The sequence below is a fragment of the Dromaius novaehollandiae genome, chromosome 8, assembly GCF_036370855.1.
Source record: "Dromaius novaehollandiae isolate bDroNov1 chromosome 8, bDroNov1.hap1, whole genome shotgun sequence".
Taxonomy (NCBI): domain Eukaryota; kingdom Metazoa; phylum Chordata; class Aves; order Casuariiformes; family Dromaiidae; genus Dromaius; species Dromaius novaehollandiae.
This window is the reverse complement of record NC_088105.1, coordinates 39,625,828-39,646,394: the sequence shown is the minus strand read 5'-3', so window position 1 is coordinate 39,646,394 and position 20,567 is coordinate 39,625,828. Positions and strand designations below refer to the sequence as shown.

Here is a 20,567-nt window from a genome sequence, read left to right as displayed (position 1 = left end):
ACCGCCCCGCGACATCCGTTTATTTTCGAACGCGTAACCAGGCAACGGCCCGGCTCTGAGGCACGGATTTGAAATTACCGCACCCGCGGGCGCCGCGGCGGAAACCGGGAGGCTCCCGGCGCGGTAACCGACGCGACGTCAAACTCCCCGGCGTTACCCAGCGGTTCTCCCCGCTCGGCTGAGGGAGCGGCCGCGCCCCGCGCCGCCTCCGCGGGAGCTACACGGCGCCCGCGGCCTTACCGCCGCCGCCGCCGGCCGCACTTACCGCACACGGCTGCTCCGCGGAGGGGCCGGCGCCGCCTCACGGCACACGCGCCTTCTCCCGCCGGCCGCACCACAGATCCCTCCGCCGGCCGGCCGGCGCCCGGGGCCGCTCGTCGCGCGCAGAGCCGCCGCGGGCAGTTTACGCTTCCCGCTCACGCCATCGCCGCGCTTTGGCCCTTGGAGGCTGCCGTAAAGAGGCGGAGGAGCCGGGCGCCGGGGGCTCGGCCGCAGCCGTTAGCGCGGGGGAGACGCCCTGGCGCTGCCGCTCACCCGCGCGGCGAGTTTCGAAGCGGAGCCGGCCCGCGGAGCGGCCTCCCGAGGGCTTCGGCCACGGTGGACGAGGGCGGACTACAGCTCCCAGCAGGCGCTGCTGCGACAGCCCGTGGGGGCGGGGGCGAGCGCGCGCGCGGCCTGCTGGGAGCTGTAGTCCTCGCGGCGCGGGCGCTGCCTGAGGCGAGGCGCGAGGCAGCGGCGCGGCCCCTTCTCAGAAAAGCCTTCAGCTTCCAGGTTTGCGTTTCCCTCTCTCTTTTCCCCTCCTTTCCCCTTAACTACCGCAGAGTGGCTCCAACCCCCCCTCTTCTGAAGCTAGCAGTGTTTCCAGCCTCAACACGTATCCGTTTGTCCTAATGCTGATGCTTGTTTTCCAGTTCACATGGCTTTTGTGTCTCTTCTCTAGAAACACGTCAGAATAATCGCCTCTCCTCTCACTTCCCTAGGTTGGACAGGCCGAGGTGGTTTTTTAAGGCTTTTGTAAAATAGGTTCTCCATTAATCTGTTTGCAGCTGCTTGAAAATTGTTGGGCCTATCAGACAGTATGGCCCTAAAAAAGAAAAAAGAAAAAAAAAGAGATAAAATGTGTAGCATTTGGGAAGGATGTGACTTGAGTTGTTTGAATGTCTGGAATTGGCATTACACCTCACCATGGTATATAAAAAATACGCTCCCATGTTCTCTGTGGACTCTTATTCTAACAGCACGAGCTTGGGTTCGTGGAAACAGCTAAAAGTTGTGGGTTTTTTCCTTCTATTTTATGATTTTACTGCCTTCTGCTGGTTGAAGATGGTCAGCCTGCTTTTAATTTTTTGTAATCACCACATGATTATAGCACCTGATCTGAAATTAAGCTCCAGGAGGACAGATGAAATACAGATGTATCTACTGTTGGCATGTGTGATTTCTTTATGTAATCTCATGTGGATGTAATATATTTCATGTGGTAGGATCCATCATAAAGAAGATTCTGGGTATTAATGTGTAAATAAAAGACAAGTCTTGTTTCAAAGATCTAGCTGTTGGCATGAAGCTGGGAGGTGGGGGCCAGGCTTATGGTCTTTCTTTTGCCTTAAGGCCCGTTGCTTGAGCTTTGCCAACAGCATTTCACGCACGTGTTTCAATTTCTTTAAATTAGAGATTACAACACTGATCTCTTCTGGAGGCTACTTGAAGTTTGAGCAGTGAAAATCTCTATATAGCAACATAGTAATAACACTACAGTGATAAAAATTAAAAAATCCTAAAGAATAGTTGCAAATGGTTCCTTTTTAACACCGGAAAGGAGAAGTAATCCAATCACAGAAAGCGGCACACATGTACTGTACATCTTTGTCTTCCAGGCAAAGATAAGGATTTAAAGATAAAACAAAAAACACTTATAGTTTGTTCTAAATTCCTGAAATATTGTGGCCCCACAGTACTGGGTACTCTGTCAATAAAGAAGGCAACAGGCATCCTGTCTTAAGAATTTTATGACCTATTTTAGAAATAATATCTCTCTAAAGTATCATCTTTGTTTTTATTTTCAAAGATCAATGTGCCTGTCCATTTGTATGTGGTCTCTAATATTGAGAGCTGAAAAGGTAGTGTGGCTTGGATTTAGCTAAATTATGAACAAAGGGTTATTCAGTTGATCAGATGAAATGACTGTTCCCTTGCCTGAAATTAGTTGCCTGCACCTTCCTGCTCTGAAATTTAATAACCATGTCCTGATTTGATAGGCCACACAATATGCCATCTGGATATACATTGTAAATCCCTCAGGCAAGCAGGTTATGAGAGTGAGGATACTTATTTTCTGCTTTTTGCATCAGTCAGATCATGCAAAACAAAGCTTTGATTACAAAATAATTACACAGGCAACCATAAATAACTCCATATCAAGAGACAGCTTTCTTCACATTCGCTAATTCCTATTTCTGTAGGAAAGGCTACAGGGGGGGAGAACATACTGTATTCAGCAAACTTCTAACAAAAGTCACAGAGTTTACACTTTGACCATTGTAATAGCCAAAAAGGGCCATGCAAACCATCTTTGAGCTCCACTGGTGCTAAATTATATGGTACCAGCAAGCAAATATTTAAAATCTATGTTCTTAGGAAACATAATTTGTCTTGGATTTTTTTTAGTAATACCAGGCAGGTAACACAAATGGACAAAGCCAAGAATATTAAAAGTCAGGGAAGATACTATTGGCTGAATGGATCTTGCAGAGATACCACAGTTACACAACATTTATCTAACAATACAAATACTGCAGAATGGTAAGATAGTATCGACAGATAATAATGACAGATAATATTGAATATTGTTGGAGATAATAAGATAATAATGACAAGATAATACTGAATTGCAGGGGAGTCTGGGGGATAAAGCTTCTGCTCCATATCTGCCACTAGCTTCGTGGATGGCCTCTGGCAAGTCATATCAGCATTTGCGTCTAGCATTCATCAATAATCTGCAATATATTTAGAAAAGCTTATTAAACATGTGGCCAACAATATGTGCTTTTTAAAACATCCATTTGTTGTGTAAACAGAGAAGACCTTGGGTCAATGAGTTATGGAGAAGGGAATTCTTCCTTGTGTATTTTTAGTTGCATTTCCCAGAGAAGTTAGCCATCTGTGATCTGTTTCCCTCAGGAAAGTTTTGAAACCACTCTGCAATTTAATCAAGTTTGCAGAGCCTCAGAGATACTAAATACCTGCAGTTTTTGTAGAAATAGCTGCTCACATAAAGAGAGACCCTGGAATAGTATAAACGGACGGAGAACAGTGGAATCCAGGCTTTACTAATTCTTCTGCTCACAGAGCTACTTGTTAAAATAGAAACACCAAGGTTGCCACCACCCATTTAAGAACAGAAAACCTTGGATTTGTTTGTAGAAGGATTGTTTGCGCTTATTAACCCAGCTGTTGGGAATAGAATGGTTAGATAAATGGTAGTGATACAGAGTTTTATAAAGATGAGTAGCGTTATTGATTAGCAGCTGTGATGAGTGTTTTGTCTCTGAGGCAAACCCATTACTCCAGAATGTCATGGGCTTCCCAAAGAAGTTGGGATCTTGAAGCATTACTGTCAATGCATGCACATAGTAAAGCCACAAAGAAGCATGTGCATTTGAGGGATCGTTTCAGGGAGCAAGGGATTCTCCTAAGTTGTTTCTTGAAATGTTCCTAGCTGCATGCGCAGACTGTGACAGTGGCTACGCTCTCTGCTACATGTGGCTCCAAGATCCTTTTTCAGGCTAGACTCACTTATCTCCCAAACAGTGAATCTGCTCAAATGTGCCTGGTATGTCAGTCTGTCTGCGGAAGCAATTGTGGCAGTAATCCGTACTGAAGCAGTAATGCAGGTTGAAAGGGCAAGACAGTGAGCATACCCCCTCCAGAGGCTGCTGTTGAGGTGTTCGCCTCCACTGATCTAGCCAGCGTGCTTCTGCTTGTCCCACTCACTCTATCCAAAAAGATAGCAAGGTTTTCTAGCCCCCTCTCCCCCCTGTTTTTACATTTTTCTTATCCCAAGTTTAGGCTAGGGAAAAGAAGGCTCTAAATGGATACTGTAAGAATCTGTGCCAAGACTACCTTTAATTTAAAATCTTGGTTAAAGATCTGGAAGAGGAAATAAAGAGCACATTAGTGGCATTTACAGATAGTATTAAATTGGGAGAGATGGAAAACAGTATTCAGGGTAGAAACATAAACAGTAGCTGAAAATGATAAACATGAGCAGAAATCAGTGAAAGTTCAGCTGGGAAGACTGGGAGTCCGTGTCTGAGGAGATTTAATTTAAGAACCAATGTATCAAAATGAGGAAATCTGGAAGTAATGCTGGGAGGCAAAGACTATAGGCAAAAGCAAAGCAGGCATCATACACTGCCGTGTGAAGATGGCTGCAGAAAGGCCAGTACACTCAAGGATTCAAGTGCCCATTTCTCTCTCCAAAGGAGCTTTTCCTGCAGTAGAAGCCCAAGTCTGTCCACTCTTTCTGCCCAGTGCCTGCTGGTGTCCCCAGCTGTTCCTCCTAAAACAGTGGAGGTAAGTCAAAAGAAAGCGAGGAACTCCACGCCACTGCTGTTTTCTCATCCTCCAGAGATCCTCCAGAAACTACGGTGCCTCTCCCCAAGGGAGGAAGCCCGATCCTCTTGTGGGCCAGGCTCACAGGCTGGGAAATGTTGTGCTAGACAGAATACTGTTGTACACACAGCTGTTTTGCTTCATGCAGTAGCTGATATGGTTTGATTCGATATCCAGAAATACAAAGCATCTCCCTTCCCTGCTGTTTGGATCCTTTGTGATCTTCTGATGGCTGGGATGAAGAACATGATTTCCTCTAAAACGGATCTTTGAAGCACTTGGGGCACCTTGGTTCTGCTTCCAGCTCTGCTGTCATTACCTTTGCTATGCCTGACTTCAGCCATCTGTAAAAGAAGTAACATAGCTGTGAGGGATGTAGTGAAGCTTGCAGGCATTCAGAGAGTTCTCACCCCTTCTTTACTCTGTTATCCTTAGTTTCTCATTCACCCAGGAGAAAGACGCGCTGGGCACTAGCCAGACAAGGCTGCTCCTTCTTGCTCTAAGAGCATTAGCATCTGCGCTCTTAGCATATGTGTCTTGAGAAGATAATTATGCTTGTGTAGTTCATATTACCCAGGGGTAGGCCCTTAAAAGAAATTACTTGCATGGGAGAGGCAGAGATTTGGCCCCTACTGAATTTCAAGCCTTTCACTTAGCTGCCAGTAGATGGCTCTCTTAATTTACAGTCCCATATTTACTTCATTGTTTACTGAAATATGCTGGACACACTCAGTGGAAACACATTTTCAATGTGCTTGATTGCTTTGAGGAAGTTTACGTAAGAAGAACAAGGAAGCAATTGACTGAGTAAATAGATTACTAACAAACAATACCGAAGATCAGTTCGCTTTTTGCAGAATGTTTTGTGGGTACAATCCGAAAGATTTTTCCTGTGCAGGACCTAACCTTATAATTATCAGGCTCAAGGAGTTATATCTGTTTTCCCAGGATGTATTTATCAAATTTGGTTATAACCAAGTAAAAATGCATTCTTAAAAAAGCATTTTAGTTGCTTATTTTAGAGGGTGCATGTGGTTTATGGACAGGTGCCTTGCTGAATAGATTGAAGTGCTTCTTCATTCACACCCCTTCAGTGTGAGAGAGAGGAGAGCAGATGCTGTTTCCTAGATACATGCATGCTAACAGCACACTGTGTCTAGGCTATGAGCTTTTGGATAGGTATATCCAAAGGCTCAGTATAAATACTGCTCAGAGATGTAGACTTAACTGTTCATTCCTTGCCTTTTTGTTACAAGGTTTATCTGAAAAGAGTAAATGGTCACTTCTAGCACGACAGTCCACGTTTTGATGAATTGCTGGGCTTTTCCCCAGCCTCCGCATCAGCAAAGTAACTAGAAAGGAAATGTAAGAGCTATGATGGAGACCCATCAGCTCTGAGAGTGTTCCTTAACTTCCAGCTTAATGTACGCTTAAGTCTTTGTCCTGGCAGAGTACTAATGCATCCAGGACAAGTGAGGATCATGCCCCAGCTTCTCACAGACCTCCTACCTGGAACATCAGATGCCTTATTGATGAGAACTGCACAAATGGACTAACTCCTTTTTGGCAATATTTACCTATACGTCTTCACTGCTGGAGTCCTGTCCAGAATGCAGAAGCGTTTGCTCGGTTCCAGTCCCATCATTCACTCTTCAGCTTGGCCGTAGTAATGTCTTTCAACAGCTGATTCGTTCCACGATTGGAATCGTATGTAGACCAACACAGGTCTCTTCCTTGCTTCCTAAAACATGATTAAGGATTGCAGTGTGTTAAGGCAGAGTAACTATTCATTATCCTCATAATGCTGATAAAGCTCCATGCTTTCAATTGGTTACTGGGAATATGTAACCTTCATGCAAACATTAATTTAAATTAAGTTGGGCCATATGGAAGTGTTAATTGTAGTGTACACAGTCCCTCCACTGAAGTTAGTCCTGATTTGTCTTCATCCTCACTCTGAGATATCAGTCACCCTTGAGAACACTATATATACACAAACAACTTTGTAAAAAGTAAACAGCATAACACTCCAAATATATCATCAATTGCATACAATTTCTCCCCAATTAAAATAAAATAGTTTGGTTTTCTACTCAGTAAAATTTGCCACACAACAGTTGCTTTTGAATCAGAGAAAGATGCCGGTTCCTGCAAAAATGTTTTGGGAAAAATATTTTGCAGACTGAAATTCTAACTAACAGGTCTCTGTGTCCAGTTGGTGACATTCTTCTCTTTGCAAAGCATGAGTTTGTTTCTTCAGACAAAATATTTCCTTCAACTATTTATCTCTGCTTTTAAGATGAGAAAACAGAGGCAGAAAGATTATGGGACTCTCAGTGCCTGTCAGTGGCAGCATGTACCTTGCAACTCAAAACAGCCTGGCTCTGCCACAAGATCAGTCGTGCTGATTTGTCAGCAGCATGGAGATAAGATTTGCTGATACCATAAATTTTAGTGTTTGGCATTATTGGAAATATACTAGTAAAAGGCTGCATTTTTTTTCTCACGGTTCTTCATTTTTCCCTTCACTTCTTCTGGTTAATGTTCCACACACTGCAAAATTTTGAGTCAATCTACAGGAGCTCGTGGTTCTCTTTACAAGGTCATGTATAAATTTCTACCAGCCTCACTGATCTCTTAGTATTTAAACTCATTGGAACCAACTTGGTAGACTGTTGCTGGGCTGCAGCTATCTGAAAAGTAACCAGAAATGTTTCTATTATTTTTCTGAAATTCACTTGGTGAGGCTCACTGAGTTGAGAGATTTTGTTTGTATTTAGACCAACTATATGGAGAAAGCCTATTTATCTGCAATGCAGTACCCTCCCACTGAGGGCATGTCAGAGCTTTAATGAGGGAAGGAAGAGCCAGGTTCTCAATGAGAGGTGAAATTGTGGGGAAGCAGTGAATCTGCAGTATATTTGTAGTGGCATTTCACACTGCTCAGTAGCATGGGATAAAGGTTTTATGAGTACTGGCTTGACAAGAGAGCATTTACTCTAATTAGCAAAGCAGGAAGATCAACAAGCCAAGTCATTCTAACAGGTACCAGAAAACATCTGTATAACACGAAGAATTGTCAAAAGTGCATCTAAGCCCTGTTTTCAAGAAGGATTTAAGATGCTGGGACACAAAGGGACAGACAGGAAAACACCATTGCAGTATTTTTAAACTTGATTGCTCCCAGTTATTACCCTGCGCTTCCAATCAGGCTACAGCGTCTCTGGCAAGGGTGGCAGAGCAGGATGTGTCTCCACCTCAGTTAGCAGTTTCAAACTCTGGTGTCCCAGCACAGACTTTCCTTCCTTGCATTTCCAGATGTCAGAGCACATCTGTGTGGCGTGGCTGAGGTGCAGGCACGTCTCGTCCGACTGCCCTTCCGCCAGTAGCCTCCAGCACGGCGTTGGGGTGGACAGGGTGGTAACCTCTGAAACTGCTGGGATTAAACCTGCCAGAGCTCATCCTGCCGAGCTTTAAGCTGCAGAAAGAGTCAACGAAGAACAAGGCTCTGACAGATGAGCAGAGGTGACATCAAAGGCTCAAGCCCCTGTGCTGTACACTGCGGTGATACGGGAACCGGCTGGCATGCAGGGTGAGGCAGGCAGTTTCAAGCTATGCCATCCCTGCTCATCAGACAGAGCCCTAAAGTCTCCTGTGCCGTTACGGCATTTTGAAGTGTACCTTCCAACTTTAAACAGCACGCTAGCACACAAACCAGAGGTGTGGAAAGGTATTAAATACTTAGATTTAGCTATACTTAGATTTTAGGGATAATAGTGAGCCAACTTTGCATATCCTGCCAATGAATCAAGCCAAGTTCTTCTCTCAGTAGTAGTAACTGACAGGAGAGAGGAATGAAACCTAACATCCAAGAGGTCTCTTGATCAATCCTGGATATTCTGCACTCTGTATATCAGGGCTTTAGGGGCTGCACTGTTCTTTGCACCTTCTCGCAGTGGTAAGAATTTCCCTTCTCAGAAATGTTGGATTTCTAGTTTCAGTACAGAAGAGTTAGGGAGTGGTTTGCCATTAAGGCAGGACTACATTAGCCACCCTGCATGTCAGACTGATGGCATTTGGGAAAGGAAATTCCATACTGGATGGGGGATGGGGAAGAGGAAACATTTTTAGGGATCACTCGTGCTAAGGTCTGATCTTGTGAGCACAAACTCCCGTAGGAGAAGTTATTCATATGTAAGAATGTAAATAGCTGATTGGCTTATCCTGTCCATTTTATGTGATGGACTTATCCCGTGTGCACTTCTAATATAGAGGCAGTAACTCAAGAGGAAAAATCTTTGCCTTGGCAAACATTTGGGAGGGCCGGTTCTAAATATTTTCTCCCCACCCACTTTGGGAAAAGAAGCCCTTTCTCGGCGGCATACAATAGCTGTTTGCTTTGCAGCGTCTCCATCTGCATGCACGTGCGTGTGTGCATCTGTGTTATGCATGACAGCACATTTCAGTAGTAGGCCACCAGCTTATCTACATTAGATTCACTTTATATATGCAAAGAGTCTGATTAACTCCAGTGGGGTTACTCACATATGTATAAATTTGCAGATTTCGGGGCCTGACACCCCCTGTGTAAACACATACAAACACAAAAGCACAATAATTACATGCAGCTGGAAATCAGTGGCTTCTAGTGGAAAAACTGGTAGACTCGGATTGCAGCTGCAATGTGCTGGAAACATTCACACAATGCAAACAGATGGAATCGGATGAATTCACACTTGCTACTTTTGGACACTTCCTTGATGACTATTAATAGTTCTCTGGTTTAGATTAACGCACAGCATATGTCGTGTAGCAGTGACTTCGAAGTATCTGCTAGAAAGTGTCCTAGGTAACAGTTCAACCTTCTTTCTGGAGTACCAAAATAGTCTTTTACTCCCCACCCTCCACCTCCTCTTCCTGTTGAAACTACCACCTAAGTACAACACGTTTATGGCGCAGTAGTAATGACCGGGTTGGATGGAAAGACGGTCGTTACGCTGTTCCAGCCACCCTATAAACTGCTGTTGGGCAAGGGAGGATTTTCAGCCTTTCTCAGGGAGAAGCAGCTACCAAACAGGGTGAACAGAGAGTCCGGCCTTGTCCCTGCTCAGCCGAGCGCAGATGTCCCTCAGGGCTATGCCGGCTGGAGACACGGGAGGTCGAGGGACCCGGCCCTAACGTGAAGATTTAGGACAACCTGGAGCTGCGGAGCGGTAACCCGGCACGGCTCCTCCAAGCACTGGGTTGTGTGAGATCCCGGCAGCGCCGTCGTGCTCAGGCCACCGCCGCTCGGGTGAAATCCCGGGCCCGCGTGAACCGCGTTCAGAGCCGTTTTCCATAAATCTTCGTTATTTCAAGTGATAACCCGAATGCCCTCACTTTTCAGAAGGGGGAAACGAAACCCAGTGGCGGCTCGGCAGCGAGGGAGAGCTTCACCTCGGGCACCCGGGACGGCGCCGTCCCCGCGGAGCAGCCCCGCTCTCCGGGGACACCGAGCCCACGTCGCCGCCTCGCTGGTTCTGCGGGCACCATCTTGCGCGGCGCCGGGGGCCCGGCAGGCAGCCCAAGACGAGCCCGACCGCGGGAGCGGGGGAGGCGGCGGAAAGGGCCGCTCGGGCGCGGCGGCAGCCGCAGAGGGGGCCGGGCGTGGGGGTCCGGCCGCGCCCCGCCGCGCTGCCCTGCCCGGCGCGGGCACAATAACTCCTCACAGCGCCGCGGCCGCCCGCCCCGCCGTATGTCTGCGAGGAGCGGCCCCTCGCCGCCCAAGGGGGAGGAGGCGGGCGGGCGCTGCGAGCGCCGAGGGTGGGAGCGGGGCCGGCCGCGCCGTTCGCGCTGCGTGCCTGCGCGGAGCATTACGGCGCCCATTCCCGGCTCCTCGGCTCCGGCAGCGCCGCGGAGCAGCCGCGCGGAGCCCCAGCAGCGCGGCCATGGCCGAGCGCCGCGCCTTCGCCCAGAAGATCAGCAGGTAGCGCGGCCGCCGAGGGGCGCGCAGGGCCCGCGGGGGGCGGCCGGGCCCCGCCGGGCGGAGGGGGAGAGGAGGAGGAGGGTGCCCGCCGAGGCGCCGCGCCCCTGAGCGGCGGCCGGGTCGGGTCGGGCCGGGCCCGGCGCGGCCCGCGGCTCTGCCGGCCGTTGGGCTGCTGACAGGGAGCCGCGCGGCGCCGAGCCGGTCCGAACCGGTCCGCGCCCGCCTTGTCCGGCCGTGAGGAGCCGGCGCCGGGGGTCGCGTTCGCCGCTCGGTTTCAACAAAGGGGGGTGTGTGATTGTGTGTGTGTGTGTGACTGTGATTGTGTGTGTGATTGTGTCATGTCCGCGTTGCGCGGGGGCGCTTCCCTTGGAAAACAACCCCAAAACCAGCGGAAAAGCGCTGTTCCGTGCAGCTCCCTGCGAACAAAGGCCGCCGCCCGCGTCGTGCCGGCCCCGGCCGCCCGCACAATGGGCGCCGAGCAGCGCCGGGAGCGCTCCCGGGCGGCGCCTGCTCCCGGGCGGCGCCTGCTCCCGGCGCCCGCGGCTCCTCGGCCGCCGCTAAACCCCTGGTTCCCCGGCGGCCGAGGCCGCGCCGTGCGGGGGAAGAGCGTGGGACGAGCGCCCGGAGCCCCGCGCCGGCGGAGCCGGAGCCCTTCCCTCTGCCTGCTTTCTTGCCGGAAAATGGAGACAGTTGCTCCCTCCCTTTTTATGGGCGATAAGCAGCTAGTTAATGTTTGCACAGCTTTTTGGATGTGCAAAGGCATTTGTAATGCTAAGCGTCGCTATTTTACCCTTTTTTTAAATAGAATTTCCTATTTATAGGGAATCGTCTTGTTAATACCAAGTTTCTGCAGGTCTCTATTCCAAGTTAGGCGTTTCAGGCCCGGATGGGAACTGCTGTGCTGCTTTGAGGTCTGATCAGGTAGCCTTTGGTGTCCCTGGTGCCTCCCCGAACTTTAACTCGCCGCAGAGTGGAAATGGGAACCGAGTCTCGCTAGGGCTGTCCGGGAGGCTGTGGGCAGTGGTGAAAGCAATGTTGTTTTCCTGCCATTGAGTGGGAGAATGGTAGATGCAAGCAGATGCCGTTGCTGAAGCTATGGTGGAGAAGGACCACCAAAAAAGAAAAACGAGGTCGGAGGAAAAAGCTAGGTAGGAGGTGGAAGAGCAATACCGATGCTACCCTGCTCAGGCTCTGAAGTCGGGTGGAAACGTTGCTCCTGCCCTGTGGTTCTCTGCAGTCTTTGATGTGCACCAGCCAGGGGCTGATACGGCAGATCAAGGGCCCAGGAATGGAGAGAGCTGGATTTGCTGCCGGACCTTTTTCCTGGTTCTTGATTGTAGTCATAGCAATAGCCACATGAGAGACAAATATCAGAAGTAAGAGCAAAGGAGTTCTGCAAACCTAGCAGGAAGTTAAATAAAACGTCCCTAGGGTCACTGCTGTTGGTGCTGATTTTTTCTGCCAGTGTCAGGTACTCGTTCATGGCAATAAATTTATCAAGCACCAGCACAGATTTATTAATTTAGTAGGATAGTAATGATGAGGGTTGCAGCTGTGCCACCTATGTGTACCTCTTGATCTAATCCGCCTGATGTGCTTTCAGACCAGCCAAGTGGCAGCAGCACATGCATGCATGCAAAGGTCTCCTTTTTGACACTTCAGGTTCATTTGTGGAATTTACTGTTCATGCATGCTGTGCTTGCAGAAGGACCAGGTAGCGTGCAATGATGTCTCCTCATGCAACAGAGCTGCTGCTGCTTCTCGATCTCCCCCCTTTTTTTTACATTTATTTATAAGACTGCTGTATTTCTGTTTGGGATTTCCCAAACAGTAGTACATGTAGTGTGGTACAGTCTTCTGAGAAATCTCAGCTTCATGGTTCATGGACTGCACATCCGTGGTATTTAAAGGCAAAAAAGGTAGAAGAGATGATGTACCTGGAGATGTTCAGGCTGAGCGGTAGCCCTTCTCATGCTGATACAGAATATGCTGCTCTGAATGTTACTGTTTCAAAGGATTGGAGATTGCGCTTTGGTCACAAGCAAGCAGGATGCGGAAGTCCCAGGAGCTGTGCTGGTGGCTGCTGGAAGCCCTCCCCAGTTCCATTGTTTAAAGAAGAATAGACTGATCGCATTTTCACACTCTGCCCGCCGGTTTGGCTTACTCATAGAGGTAGACATACCATTTGTCTTATTCACAGGAAATAGTCATGCTGCTCTACATTTGGCTGATAGTGTGTAGCTCAGATCTCCTAAGGTAAATTACTTTAAAGCCTGCCTACCAAAGAAGTACAATTTACTAAGCTGGTTATTACGGCAGAGGTAGAAAGCAAAAAGTGAGATCAGCTGCTCTTTTTCTTAGAAAAACCACATATGTAGTTCTCATAGCACTGATTTATTATCTGTGCTTTCTTCAGCCACTGTGGTGCACCTCAAAGATATATACGGAAATCTAGCACCATGTGGTACTAGATGTGTCTGTTTATTACTGCCGGAGTATTTAAATACTAGGAATAGCAGCTATCAGTGACTGCTGCAGCTATTTCAAAAAATTCCTGGAAGGTCTTCTGTTGCAAATTGTCTTTCTGACCAGGCCATGCCACTTTTTTACTGGAAGGCTTCAAACAAGAACAGAGATTTAGCCTGAACCTTGGCCATCACAAGTACTTAATCTTTTTTTTTAAACCCCTCAGAAGAAATTCTGAGTTAAAATTACTGTAGTGGGTTAAATAATATCCAGAATCTTGCCTGAAATTGTTAATTTTTAATTACAGATATGTTAGCAATAAATTTTTTATTAAACTTTGTTGGAAAATGTCCTGCTGGAATGTAATAATACTTCTGTAACCACTTGTATGCTATCGTTTCCATTTCTGTGTAGGAACAGATGTATTTCTGTGTAGTACCTTTCTTCAGCTCATATGGTGTTTGGGGGACTAGAGAGGAGTTAGGAGGTGGGATTCATGCCAGCAAAGTAAAAGTTCATGCATTAAGAAAAGTCTCAAGAAGAAAAAGACAAACAAACTGTCAATAAATTATTTGTGAGGAACCAGCTAAGCTGCTTATTTGTTCTCCACACGGCCTGGGTGTTCAGTCCCGACCAAGCGAGGGTTGAGTTCTGGTCCCCGGGGGTAGTGCTGTGCTGTCCCCTCTGGGCAGTCACCTGTACGCACGTCAGAGTCACAATTGCGTTATTCCAATACATTTTCTGGGGTTTCTGTTACTGCTTGGCAGAGAAATGGGACATGGAAGCCCCACTGAGAAGGTCAGTATGAGTTTCTAAATTTCCCGGTAATCTAAGCGTGCTGTATATGAGAACTCCACTCTTTTCAGAGACAGGCAGAGGAAAGACTTGAAAATTTTGTCAGAGCTTAAATAAAGAAAAATGTCCCTTTGAACATCACACAGAATACACAGTTCAGGCAGCCTAAGGCAGCCTTTCATGCAAGACCTATCTCCCTGCTTTCTCATTGCTTTTGAACCAGCCTGAGCTCAGGTTATCGAGGGAATCCAGAACTGCTTCTTCAGTTGCATTGTCACCATTTTGAAGGTGTCTTTCCTTCGAAAGAGTTCTCCTACTATTAAACAGGTTCCTTCTGACCTGGAATAGTATCTCTGTCATGCACTCTATTTTGCTGTATATTTCAGCCTCACACAGAGCTCACAGTGTGGTTCCTACCACCGGTCGTTATTCTGGTGCTGAGAATTTTGTGTTTGCTGTCCCTGTCCCTCTGTGGAGTCTGGAGGAAATTGTTTTCCCCCTCGTGAGGCCAGTCTCTTCTCCCAAGGTGCTCCAGTCTGAGCGAGACCTTTGTGGTATAATGGAGCGCTGTTGTCCGTGGCAGAGCCCTGACTGTCAGAGGCTGACTCTACTCTCACACTTTCAGTGATCCGGAAATTTCCCATCATCCGGAGCTCTTACGTTGTGTATGGACAGATTTCTGGAGTAATCACAACTTGTTATCTTTATACTTTTGAATCTAGGGGAAAACACTTCTGTTCATGACATTGAGAGCTACCATTTTTGCTGAAGCTCCCTTTACACTGATGAGGTAGTGTAAAAGAGCCTTGGGAAGACTAAATTTACATTTTTGCACACTTAGAGCCCCTTTATCTTGCCTGAATGATGAGTCAGGGAGACTGACAGCCACCTTTACCCTGCCTTAGGGATAGCATGAAACCTGCCTCCCTTGAAACCAACAGCAACGCTGCCGCTGGCTTCCATGAGCGCTGTATCAGAATCGCAGTGGTCACAGCAGTGCATTCATCATGGTTCAGTCTCTTCCCACACCAAATGCCGTTTGCAGTGTCGAAACATTTTCACAGATAATTGAAAGTGTTTTTAAAAGAAACTTCAGAGCAGCTTCTTCCTGCTCTCCAAAAACCATGCTGAGCATTGTCTGCACCTGTTCAGCCTTCGAGGCTGTCTGGTGCTGGAGTCAGCGATACTCCAGAAAGCTTAAGAAAATCCCCAACTGCTCAGTGCAAGTGTGAAGGCAGAGAGAACAGCTCATCTCTAAGGCTCCACTACAAAGCTGCTGCTTGGTACATGGCTTTGTTTGTTTGCTTTTTTAACGTGACGTATGACTGCTCTTTCCTGAAGGATGTAGGCCTGCAGTGATCTTCACAGTAAGGTATCCTGGGAGCTTATTCCCTTCGCTGCAGTCTGGGAGTGAAACTTTCAGTCTTAATATTTGAATATCGTCAGAATATACAGCAGAAAAAGTTGTGTAATGTCTTCTGTTTTGATGGATGGTAAAGAGAACATGTTTGTTGCTTGTCTTCTGTGTTAATTAAGAACCCACACGTATCCTGCAGCAATCAGGATCAGACTGGGTATTGCCTCAGCTTTAGGTTGTAAATCAGATACATTTCACTCAAAGGGAAATGAATTCTCTCCAAAGGAAACGACTTCAGGTTTAGGAGGGAGGCTACATCCAGTAACTGAGGTCAAAGTTACACTGACAGTAGCTCAAGGCTAGAGCTCTCCCTGGAGCGGGTTCCCCCCTCAGCAGCGCTGCGTACCTGTTGACTCGCACTGTGGCTCAAGTCTGGAGCGAGCATCCATTCGGAGGAAAGCCTGGGCCGGTCAGGTAGGGAAAGAGGGACAGATCGCCTCACTTCAGCAGGCAATTAAGAAGCAAGTGGCCAGTGCCATTTGTCTATGGAAATTCAAACTCAAGCATATCGACTGGAGTGGGATGGATGTAGCCAGTGATGTGCAAAACTGTACACAAGTGAGCTGACTGAACAAAGAAGGATGCTTTCACTTTAAAAAATAAACTCTATGTAAATACAATATTCTCTGCTGTTCAGAGAGAACAAGCTGCTTTGCTATGGCTTGGCACAGATGCTTTACTGTACCAGGCTGTCTTTCTCAGGAGGCAAAGGCTCACTGAATGTGGAGTCGCTGAATGTGACACAGCAGATGAAAACCAGATAGGAGTGACAGTTTTGAAATTAGTGTGATGGGAGGAAACAAACATTTTGCATGACTCTCTTCAAAATATGGGCTATGGAAAAGAAATACTTCTTTAAACTGCTTGAAAAAATGAGACGTCCTATTAATTGAATGTAAGAAAAACTTGGTACATTTAGGGAGAAAAGTGCCAGCTATCACTGCTTGGCAGTCAGTTAGAACTAAGTTGCACTAACACAGAAATATGAGAGGAAAACCATTGATAAGCTCTGTCTTGGGCAAAAATTGTCATTTCTATTTGAACTTTGTGTCATTTGTTATATTCACAAGTGTCCATGCAGTGGATGGTCTGGATGACAAGACTGTATCCTCACCCACGTTTTCTGTGAAAGGGAAGAGTTCGTAGCCTTCCTTGACATAACAGGACAGGTATTAGTGAGTCTTTCCTTGAGAAAGCAAAAAGAAGAACTAATATTTTCAGAATGCTTCTTAAGTTTTTAAAAAAAGGAAGGACTTTTGGTTTTGGCAGAGAGCAGGCCCCATAGAATCAGAAATGGTTCTTGTATGTAGTAAGGAAATGTGGAAGTACAAACAAATGTTTTCATTGTTTTTATTTGCAGTTCAGAGTACTTTGAAAATGGCCAGTCTTGTTTTTCTTTAGAAGCCAGTTCCATGGGGACTTTTTCAAATACTTTGTCTTTTTTCGTGTGTGTGAACCACATGAACACACAATAATTAACCGGTAAAGAAGATCAGAAAGGAAGTTACTAGGAGAGATGTACTTTAAACACAGACATTCATGTGACAGGGGGCTGTAATTAACTGGAATGTTTGTCTAATAATCCCAGGTTACATGTTGAGTATAAGATAGCTATTAAAGAAGCAGTTTTTTATTTGTCCTTTTAATCATCAAGAGCTTTAATGGCAATTCTGTTCTGCCAAATGTTTTTTTTCGATTGGAGAATGTTTTGAGATGTATTTCTTTTTTCTGGTTGGGTTTGCTGTAATGCACTTTTTAACCCAAGTTGGTTTAGGAGGCATAGCTTCTAGTCATAATATAAATAATGTCCAGGGTTATAATATAATATAATCTTGCTTGTCATGGATAGATGGCACTCATCATGGACCAACAGCTTTTGGAAATGGAGGAGGAGAAGGCAGGTGTATTCACGTGCATTATCAGTTGCAGGAAAACTGTGAGCCTCTGTGATGAAGCTGTAAAAAGTCCTAGAATTTGTCAGGTAGGGTGTTTTCTTGATAGGAAAATACTGGCTGGTCAGATCTCATCTGGAATGAGTGATCAGAATGAAGCACACTATCTTAAAAAGGCATGATTGCCAAATGGAAAAAATGCAGAGAAGACCCATTAGGATGACTAAGGGAACAGAAAGTGTGTCTTAGGATCTAGCCTTGCTTACCTTGCAGAAGGGAGGCTGAGAGGGGATACTGCTTATTTTTGTGAATACGTTGCAAATAGGAGAGGGAGGAGAGCTATTGAACCTAACAGATGATGTTGGCACAAAAAAAAAAAATGTATAGATTACCTGTAAATACACTTGGTGTTTAGATTACATTAGAAGATGGTTTCTAAGTATCAGAAGCATGATGCTTTCCAGTAGGGAAAATGGAGTTCAACACATTTGTGAATGCAGTAATACAGAGAGGTAACCAAGAAGATCTGTAGGCTAGGAGTAAGTAGTACTGGTAAGTCCTGTAAACTCTGTTCAGGAATTTCCATCAAGGTCTAGACAGTAGCCAGTTACTTTGTGCGTTGGTAACTGTCAAAGAGATAAGACCACTTGAAAGTAAAGATTGCAGTCTTGGTCAAAGCGGTTGGAGGTTGTTCAGCTCTAACTTTCTGTGGTAGTCCTTCAGGAAAAATGTTAGTATCAGGTGATGTTATTAATGGGGCAGCAAGATGGAACAGCTATTCATGTGTAGTGCTTGGTAAGAGAACGTGCTGGTGCTGGTGGGTGCCACCCTTTTGTTTTACTATCTTTCTTCCCCTATTGCATCCAATGACCTGTGTAATAGTTTCCATACAAACTCACAGTGCCCCTGAGCAACACTAATTGTAGCCGAGCTTGCTTCTGCTTCAGGTTGGGGTAGAGCACATTGCAGCTGGAGTTAAGGATGTGTTGACAGGCCATGCTCCAAATACAACAGAGCTCCCAGCCGCTACAGAGCCGTCCAGCTGAGGCCAGCAGGCAGGAGGAAGAGGGCCAGAACTGCTCTGGAGCCTGTCACAAAGAATGGGATCCCAGTCACATGGCGAGGTTTTAAAGAGCCAGCGTGTGGCAGGAGGAGCAGCGCTGAGTAACATGACTAGGCATCAGCTGTGGTTTCACAATTGAGGACAGATTTCCTCTTCTATCTGTACTTTCCATCTGGAAACAATGCATGTCTCTGAAACTGGAGAAAGATTTTTTGTTTTTCCTATATTGCCTTCCATGGCAAAACGTAGATTCTGATCTTCCATACCAGCCATGCAGCGAAGGCTTCTCTTCTGTGTATCGTCAGGAATTACACAAAACATGCACTGAGGGAGAGATCAGGTTTAGAGCAGAGATCATCTGCAACCCAAGGCGAGCTTTTAAATCTCATCAGCCACAGATGCGTAATGTTTTTCATGCCAGTGAGCCATTTTAATATATTCCAAACTCTTCCATAACTGCTAGCAGTGTGCATGGTTCGTTCCTGTGTGTGCATGGTTGTGAGCGTGGGTATGTGCATGATGCATGGAGCAGCGAAGATGGTTCTTTTGAGAGCGATCAGACAGCCTGAATGTTGTCTGTACCCAGCAGGAGCTGTTTGGTCTGCTTTCAGAAGCCACCCTCCAGAAGTGAAAACAGAGTCTCCTGTGGATAAAGGCAAACATAAAGCAAATGACTTCTTGCGGCCAGAGCAAATAAAACATTTTTTTTTTTCTTCTGCAGTCCACTTTTTTAAAAGACAAAATTATGCTTCTTGTAGCTAATCTTACTCCCATCCTCTGGCCTGAGGAAGCAGCTGCTCTCCATTGTAGGCTTGGTTGTTCTAGCTAGTTCCCTTTTATAGTTTCCTTCTCTTCCTTTGACATTGGTTGCCTCCACCTGCTCCCATTCCTGTCCTCCAGCGTTGACTGCCATAGAAGTCCCAAAGCTGGGAGCCTTCCCTTACACTTTGGTTGTCATCTCTTTGGAGCAGGGACTTTGTTCTGTGTTGGGGAGATACGGTGGGCCAAAATGCTGCAGTGCTGTGACTGACATTTGGGGGTAGATTTGGGATTAATGAATTTGGCATTCACTTCTGGAGAAGAGCACTTCCATGTTAGTAAGGTCATGTTGACTAGGGCTAGTCAGCCGCTTTTCAGTAAAATGCTTTTTTTGATAGGAAGAGTCTGCGCTTTGCTTTTGCGTTTGAAACAAACACCTTTCCATCACAGTCGAAAACTTGGCTGTCCCAGCTCCACTGCTGAGGTGAACTGCAGCTTAGCAGTATGTTACAAGAGGGAGCAGTGGGGACGGTTGTGTTCGGGTTTGACCCATGGCCGTTTGTTAAGACGGTCTTTGGCTGTTGGCGTTTTCCTCTCTGATGTTGCTGCTCCTTTGCTGAGGTGTTCTGTGGTGGGTTTACATGTTCTAGGGCTTACCAGGGACAATCTGGCTTAGTGGGGAAAATAAAAAACCCAGGAGGGGCACAGTATGTACTTTACCCAGCAGGTGTGGTAGAAGTGATCTGTGTTTTTCCTTGCCCCTGTGGTGGGATTTCTCTCTAGTGAGGCACTACGCCCTGGGAGTCAGTGTGTTGCATGTCTCCTCTGCTGATCACCGTGGTCCTTCTGCTACCTTTTCTTCGTGAAGGGGGAAACAGGTTTTTGTTCTGACCTAGCCAGTTGTTTTCCATGTGTCATTCCCTAGACATTTCAACCCACTTGCGTAGGACTGCTTTTCTGGCTCGGAGCTGGGTGTTGAAGGGGTTGGCTGTTAGGTGGAAAGTGGCTGCCAGTGCTCATCTCTGTGTCTGCAGAAAACAAAAATAGGCAAGACAGGAAAATGAGAGAGCAGAGCACAAGAGCAGATGTGTGACCAGGCTTGAAACTGCTGTGGGGTGTGGACAGTGCTAGAGGAGATCTCTTAGTAGAAACTGGAAAGAGCCTGCTGGGAACAAGTTTATTTGTGCTCAGTGTCACATGTATTTTATTGCCACATCTCTACACAAAAGAAAATTCACAGAAGGAAAAAATATATAATTGCTGTTAGGAATATGTATATGTAGCCTTGCAAGAGTTCTGTGACTCTCCGGGAATTTAATATACATGGTCCATTCTCACAGGCCTTTAACACTCGTATTCCAACCGGTCCACTAAGTATATTATTTTATGCCGACAGACTGAAGAGTATTTGGTATGTTGCTTTCTTTGTAATTGTTTTACAAAGATAATATTGTCCCTGTCTCATTGCAGAACTGTAGCTGCAGAAGTCAGGAAGCAGATCTCGGGGCAGTATGGAGGATCTCCCCAGCTTCTCAAAAACCTCAACATTGGAGGCAGCGTCTCTCATCACACGACTGTAAGTAATAGTTGGAACGT

The 20,567-nt window shown here is 46.4% G+C and overlaps 2 protein-coding genes and 1 long non-coding RNA gene across 11 annotated transcripts in view; 1 reads left to right on the top strand and 2 right to left on the bottom strand.

Annotated features, from left to right (window-relative positions):
• The window catches only part of ATG4C (autophagy related 4C cysteine peptidase), a 28,850-nt gene extending 28,194 nt beyond the window's left edge, over positions 1 to 656 (bottom strand). The window contains exon 1 of one of the 2 annotated variants that reach the window (XM_064516306.1): positions 266 to 656. The gene's annotated coding sequence lies outside the window, so the exon portion shown is untranslated. The remainder of the gene's footprint in view (positions 1 to 265) is intronic. The other variant, XM_064516305.1, reaches the window with a different exon arrangement.
• A 3,450-nt stretch (positions 657 to 4,106) lies between these two features.
• On the bottom strand, positions 4,107 to 10,330 carry LOC112988271 (uncharacterized). Of its 2 annotated transcripts, none has more exons than XR_010390280.1 (3): positions 9,561 to 10,330; positions 6,192 to 6,355; positions 4,107 to 4,958 (listed from the first exon to the last, which is right to left on the bottom strand). It is a non-coding gene; the product is annotated as an uncharacterized LOC112988271 (long non-coding RNA). The 2 variants fall into 2 exon arrangements; XR_003260486.2 differs by having other exon boundaries at positions 9,812 to 10,330.
• Positions 10,331 to 10,388: 58 nt separating this feature from the next.
• Positions 10,389 to 20,567, top strand: part of DOCK7 (dedicator of cytokinesis 7) — a 110,038-nt gene continuing 99,859 nt past the window's right edge. For all 7 annotated transcript variants that reach the window (XM_064516289.1, XM_064516288.1, XM_064516287.1 and 4 more), the window contains exons 1-2: positions 10,389 to 10,579; positions 20,442 to 20,547. In XM_064516289.1, coding sequence (XP_064372359.1) covers positions 10,542 to 10,579; positions 20,442 to 20,547 — 144 coding nt within the window. In that variant the 5' untranslated portion in view covers positions 10,389 to 10,541. The remainder of the gene's footprint in view (positions 10,580 to 20,441; positions 20,548 to 20,567) is intronic.